This window comes from Microtus ochrogaster, chromosome 7 (assembly GCF_000317375.1).
Source record: "Microtus ochrogaster isolate Prairie Vole_2 chromosome 7, MicOch1.0, whole genome shotgun sequence".
Taxonomy (NCBI): Eukaryota; Metazoa; Chordata; class Mammalia; order Rodentia; family Cricetidae; genus Microtus; species Microtus ochrogaster.
The window spans coordinates 77,667,303-77,673,810 of NC_022014.1; the positions used below are offsets into that span (position 1 = coordinate 77,667,303).

General features: G+C 50.6%; 1 protein-coding gene across 3 annotated transcripts; it reads left to right on the plus strand.

Annotated features, from left to right (window-relative positions):
* Positions 1 to 1,945: 1,945 nt before the first annotated feature.
* Positions 1,946 to 6,257, plus strand: Rpl38 (ribosomal protein L38). Of its 3 annotated transcripts, none has more exons than XM_005350682.2 (5): positions 1,946 to 2,024; positions 2,199 to 2,232; positions 2,324 to 2,384; positions 5,763 to 5,885; positions 6,193 to 6,257. In XM_005350682.2, exons 2-5 carry the CDS (start codon positions 2,230 to 2,232, stop codon positions 6,216 to 6,218), a joined length of 213 nt encoding a protein of 70 aa, XP_005350739.1. In that variant the 5' UTR covers positions 1,946 to 2,024; positions 2,199 to 2,229; the 3' UTR covers positions 6,219 to 6,257. The 3 variants fall into 3 exon arrangements, with proteins under 3 accessions (XP_005350739.1, XP_005350740.1, XP_026636039.1); XM_005350683.2 differs by having other exon boundaries at positions 1,971 to 2,065; XM_026780238.1 differs by lacking the exon at positions 1,946 to 2,024 and adding an exon at positions 2,062 to 2,080.
* The last annotated feature ends 251 nt before the right edge of the window (positions 6,258 to 6,508 follow it).

Here is a 6,508-nt window from a genome sequence, read left to right on the forward strand (position 1 = left end):
ATCAGAGCTAAGGTCTGTCCCAAGTAGAGATGGGACAGGCTATGAAGGGACAGCAAAGAAATGCCTGCAGACCAGAAACAACCAGCAAGTTAAGAGGCCCTGGGTTTGACTGAGAAGACAGTTTCTTGAGGAGCAGGGAGACAGCAAAGACCATAAAGGCCTCTGCCCAGGAGAAAGGCTGGCGGCAAAGCTGGGCACAGAACTGTGGGTGCCCTGGATCAGGAACAAGTAGGCATGATTCTCAGATTATATCTGGCTCTCAGGTGTCTCACCCAAAACCCACCAGCTTCCCAAAGAGACAGGTTTTCAGTTCTGAAACACAGTTCTGTTCTTGAAAAAGACTCTTGTGCAATTATAGTTTTTCTGCCCTGTATCACCGGGAGGCAGGAACTCCACCAGGATTCCTTCATCCAAAGGGAGGGAGGGAGGGAGGGAGGGAGGGAGGAGAGAGAGAGGTGCTGAGTCCCAAATAAAACTCCTGGCAAGTGTGCTTCCTCCTCTGAGGGGGCCGCTCCACAGTAATAAGTACAAGGCAATTACATTCTGTTGTGAGATTATTAAATTGGGGGGATACAAACATAATAAAATGGAGACATTTGTACAGAGTTGGAAATAAAATAAAAGTGGATAAAATAAAATCAATAGCCAAAGTTTCCCAAAGCCTACCCTCTAAGCTATTGTTATATTATAAGAATCCGGGCTAACTGTCTGCTAAGGAAGTTAGTGCCAGGAGGAGAAGGGAGCGGAGAGAAACCCAGGGGGCAAAGGGAATGCAGCCTTCCCAGAGCTGCCACTTCCTTACATATCTCAAGACATGATGGGTGGCGGGAGCTGGGCTGAAGAATCTGGCCAGTGTAGGTGCAATTCTTGGTTTGGGCAAGGGTCTCAAGATGCAATAAGGGGGCTACTTTCAGTTACCCCGGTGATTGCAGAAATTCTGCCCTGCCTGTTCAAGTGAAAGACACAAGCGAAAGTCTCTTCGGAATGTCTTAATCTCTGCCATCCCTGTTACCCCGTATCAAAAACAAAAACAGGCTGGGCGATGGTGGCACACGCCTTTAATCCCAACACTCGGGAGGCAGAGGCAGGCGGAGCTCTGTGAGTTCGAGACCAGCCTGGTCTACAGAGCTAGTTCCAGGACAGGCTCCAAAGCCACAGAGAAACCCTGTCTTGAAAAACAAAAAAACAAACAAAAACAAAAACAAACAAACAAAAAGTCAATCACTAGCCCTGGGGGCACTGCCTGCGGTTCCAGAACGCCTGTGTTCTATTCCCAGCCCCTATGGAGCAATTCACAGTTGTTTCTAACTCCAGTTCCAGGGATCCGATGATGCCCTCTTCTGGCCTCCAGGGACACTGCATGCGTGTGATGAACAGGCAGATGTGCAATCGAAACAGACATAAAATAAAAATAAAATGTTAAAAAAAAAAAAAAAAAGACTGGGCGGTGGTGGCGCACGGCTTTAATCCCAGCCCTCGGGAGGCAGAAGTAGGTGGATCTCTGTGGGTTCGAGGCCAGCCTGGTCTACAGAACAAGTTCCAGGACAGCCAGATCTACACATAGAGCTACACATACACATTTTAGAGACAGGGTTTCTCTGTAGCTTTGGAGCCTGTCCTGAAACTGGCTCTGTAGACCAGGCTGGCCTCGAATTTACAGAGATCCGCTTGTCTCTGCCTCCCGAGTCCTGGGATTAAAGGCGTGCACCGCCACCACCCGGCCACAAAAAAAAAAAATTGAAAGGTGGGTGACCTGCAGACGGAATAAGGGGGGCGGCGGATGAAGGAGAGAAGATGAGGAGGGAGGTGAGGAGTGGAGCACGCAGCCGGCTGTCCATTACTTTAAGAAACGGAACTACTAATCTGAACCACAAGAGGGCAGGGCTGATGAAATGGAAAGTGTGAACGCATATATGGATCTTGGCCCTTTACAGACACTGTACTCAATTTCCTCTATTGGGCGGGCTTAACCGCCCGGAAGCGGAAACTTCGCTCTTTTTCCGTTCCTTTCGGTTCTGGCCGCTGTGAGTCTTTGGGGTAGTCGGGGACGGGGGTTAAATCCGAGGTAATCCGCAGCCGGGTAGGGCTTGGGGAGCTCGGGTCTGCGGGGAGCGCGCGAGGGAGGAGGAGGGAGTGCGGCGGAGCGGGGTGGGGAGGCAGGCTCGCAGCCGGTTAACGCGGAGGTCTGCTCCCCACAGGTACGGTCTCCAGCGCCGAGCGCCCGTCGCCATGGTGAGTCCGGGACGAGGGACCCGGGCTGGCTTGAGCGTCCCCAGGATGCTGGTGTCCCCCGAGCTCACTCTCTGTTTCTCCTGTGTTGCAGCCTCGGAAAATTGAGGAAATCAAGGACTTCCTGCTGACGGCCCGGCGGAAGGATGCCAAATGTGAGTGGGTTTCCAGAAGGCTCGGGATGGCGGGGGGGGGGGGGGGTCGGGCGCCTCTAGAAAGCAGATTCTCCCAGGAAAGCGTGGGGACACGTATGGTCGGCAACGCCTGTTCTGCATGGTGGGCCAACCACACACGTGATCTCAGCGCGCTCTCTCTTTAAGTACCTTGCCGAACTCACGAGGTAGAGACAGGAGGATATCTGTGAGTTAGAGGCCAGACAGGGCTGCCTAGTGAGGCCTTGTCCCAAAACAGAAGCGTCATCCACGTGTAACAGCCCTCCAGTTTTCAAATAAAGGGGAAAGGTAATGAATCGGAAGCCTGAGCCAATGTAAAGTGGCCCGTGCCGGTACAATCGCCGGAGGCAGAGGTCCGAGGATTGAGCATCCACAACCATGCTTGGCCTACATGGAGGGATCCAAAGTCGGGGATGGGGGCGTAGTGGACGGCTAGTCCAGCGTGCAGGAAGCCAGACCGCGTGCGCAGGCGCTTGGGAGGCAGCGATAAAAGGACGGGAAAATTCAAGGTTCTCCAAGGCTACATTGTCTCAAAAACGGGTAACTGAAGTAAGCAGTTTGTCAGCTCCTGCTGGTTTTGTATTGTTCTTTTATACACAAGGAGGGGATTGCCCCATTTAAAGGATGTTTGGGAGGATGTGTCTAATAAAAGATCCTGGGTGGCATTATCTCACATAAGAAGAAAGGAGTATTTTCTGCTGTGTGAGATAACCCCGTGTGGCTTCCTTTTCCTCTCAGATACCTCTTTAAAAGATCCAGATCGGGAATGGAAGCAGAACAGTTGGGCCGTCCTGTTAGGTTGGACAGGAAGAGCCTTTTGAATGGGCTGCAGGGGTCGTAGGTGTTCCCTCTGATTCCAAACAGTCCGTTGCCTTTGATGTGCTGCCCTGTGGGCTGGTGGCCGCCAGTCCTTCCCACTGGTGGGAAGGATGTCTCCCGCCGGGAGTCAGCCGGTGTTTGCTTGTGTTTTCCATCTGGACACTACCTTCTGTGTCCCAGCTCTGTCGTAGGTGACGTTTTCCTTCCGTGAGCACAGGACCAGGTTTGAGGTTGTGCCTCTGGGATGTTGAGGACACCTCAGCAGACCCATCAAGTTCCTGCACATGTTAAGAAATTGAATTAAGTGTACTTGTTTAGAGGTCTGTTTTTGAGCCTGATTTCTGGTGGGTTTTGTTTTTAGAAACAGGCTGTGTGGGCCCTGAGTGGTCACTTTGTAGCCCAGGCTGACCTCAGATCTAGAGCTCGGGGGTCCTTTCTCAGCCTCCCAAGTGTGAGGGTTTGTTATGTCCGTTTTGCATTTCTCTTTATTACATATGTATGCACTGGTGGAGGTCAGGATTTGGCAGCAGATACCTTAATTCACTCAACTGTCTCACTGGTGTCTCTTCTTTGAGCTTGAACTGCCTTTGTCTCCCAAGTGTTGGTATTACAGATCAGCATTCCCACTATGAGGGGACCACACTGAGTTCATGGACATGGGGCTGCTTGCACAATTTCAGCCTGGTTCTGCATTTATTTCTTTTGGGTATTGACCCAGAAGTGGAATTGCTGTATCATGCGTGGTATGGCTGGCCTTAAAATAATGCTGGGGGCCAGAGGGTCTGCAAGCATCTACTTAGCACTCCTGAGGCCCTGGGTTCACTTCCCAGCACTGGGTAAATGGCATGGTCGAGCACCCCTGTAAGTAACCACAGCACTTTTGGCAGACGCAGGAGGATCAGGAGCATTCAAGGTTCTCCTGGGCCACACAGTGGATTCAGGACCTGCCCAGCTACATGAGACCCTGTCTGAAAAACTCGGTCACATCCAGAAATACTGTTTAACTTAAATTTTGGGGTTGCAGTAGCTGCCAGAGGCAGTGCAGCAAAGAATGCTGTGGTCTTGGTGTCTGGACCTGGTATAAAAGTTGGCATAGCTAGTGCCTTGAGCAGGCTCTGAGCCCCAGTGCTTCCTGTGAAATGCCCTGTCCCAGGAGCAGTTACTGACAGGTGGAGTTGAGAATGCACGCTGATCCTGTGCCGCTAGTCTTTGAAGCATGAGGCGCTTCGTGGCTTTTATAGCTGGGAGTTGTAGGTAGTATCTGAAAGGTTTGCAAGGAACTTGGAGCCGGGGATTTGACAGGTACCCAGAATGGCCCACTCTAGGAAGCAGGTGCGTGCTGTGCATTTGGAAATGTCTCCACTTTGAAACACAACCAGTATGGTTTGGATTTGAGTGCAACTGGAACTTGTCTGAGCTGAAGTCACAGGATTATTGTGCAGTACAGGACCAGGAAACTGGGACTGGAGAGATGGATTAAGAGTTAAGAGGGCTGACCAGGTGGTGGTGCATGCTTTTAATCCCAATAGAGGCAGATCTCTGAAGATGTCTGAATTCCAGGACAGTCAGAGCTGTTACACAGAGAAAAGGGGGGTGGGAGTTAATGGCCCTTAATGTTCTTGCAGTTTGGTTCCCAGCATCCTTGGACTCCAGGCACCTGCATTCGCATGCCTGTGCCTTACACAGATACACACATTTACATATAATTACAAAGTTAATAAGGGTTGGGGGGCAGGTAGTTAAAGACAGGGTTTCTCTACAGGGCTCTTCCTGTCTTGGAATTTATTCTGTAGATCAGGCTAGCCTCAAACTCAAGAGATCCACCTGCCTCTGCCTCCTAAGTCTGGGATTAAGGGAGTGCACCACCACCCCGAAAGAATTTTTTAAGAGCTACATTCCACAAAAATTCAGGAGAAGCTTCCCTGCACACTGAAATAGAGTACCCTAAAGGGGGCTCTACGTGTCCACAGTATTCCTGTGTGCAGAGTGCTTGGTTTCCAGAAGTGGGGTGCTAGAAGGGTGTTAATTCCAGCAGATGACCCCTTCGCCTCCTTTACAGACTATCCCTTTAAAGGGTTGTCGTAGGTTATTTTAGAGTGTTCCGAGATGCTGTTTTTAGGGTGCCAAGTGTGGATTTCGTGTGCATGTGCAATGAATTGAATAAGCTCCAAGACCCAATAGGTATACAGAGGAAAATGTAGCTTTCCAGTATGGTCAGCGTTTGAAGTCAGGGGGAAAGAAGGAGGAGGTGGGAGCTTGTTCAGCTGTCTGACCAGTTGTGGCCATTTGTTCTGTACCACTGACAGGAATGTAAGGCACATGACCTGTGTGATTCTCTACCGGTTCTTTTTTAAGATTTATTTATTATACATGCCTACACGGCAGAAGAGGGCACCACATCTCATTACAGATGATAAAAGCCGCCATGGTTTGTAGTTGGGAATTGAATTCAGGACCTCTGGAAGAGTAGCCAGTACTCTTAACTGTTGAGCCATCTCTCCAGGCCCTCGGCTTCATCCTTCATTCTGGTCTCTTTGGCAGCTGTCAAGATCAAGAAAAACAAGGATAATGTGAAGTTCAAGGTTCGCTGCAGCAGGTACCTTTACACCCTGGTCATCACAGACAAGGAGAAAGCCGAGAAACTGAAACAGTCCCTGCCCCCTGGTAAGTAAGCCTGAGACAGTGGTTGGTGAAGGTGGCCAGGTCCCTGCTTCGAGTCATCCCCAGGATTAGGAGAGCCACTCTGTGGGGGGTGTTTGTCTTCGCTGTGATCGGTGCTGGGGCATGGTTGTGATTCTGTCTGATCCCCCTAAAATAGCCTCCTTGGCCCTAGGCAGTTTATAGTTGATTTAATCCTCACAGGCCCCTCCTTGGGGATAATCCCAAGTTTGCAGAGGGAGGAGCCTGTGAGATGCGGTGGGCTAGGTCTGCGGGGACCCTCTGTGTCAACCATCTTTCTTTCTTTCCCCAGGCTTGGCAGTAAAGGAGCTGAAATGAAGCAGACCTGTGTTTGACTATTAAAAACTCTAAAAAATCGTATGTGTCCTCAGTCTTTAATGGGAAGTGATGTCGCTGTGGTAGAAGGCAGTGTATGCTCCCAGGGCTGGAAAGTAGTCTGTGGGACGGGTTACCTCCTGTAGTATAATTGTAGGCTGAGCAGTGTGCCTGTCCTCCTTGGACGTTCGCCCTTGGAATATCCCCTGGGTGTTCCCACTGTGAGACTTGGGAAAGTCGGGGGTCAGTGGGGTGAATGCAGGACAGAATCTGGGGGGATGTCTACCATGAAC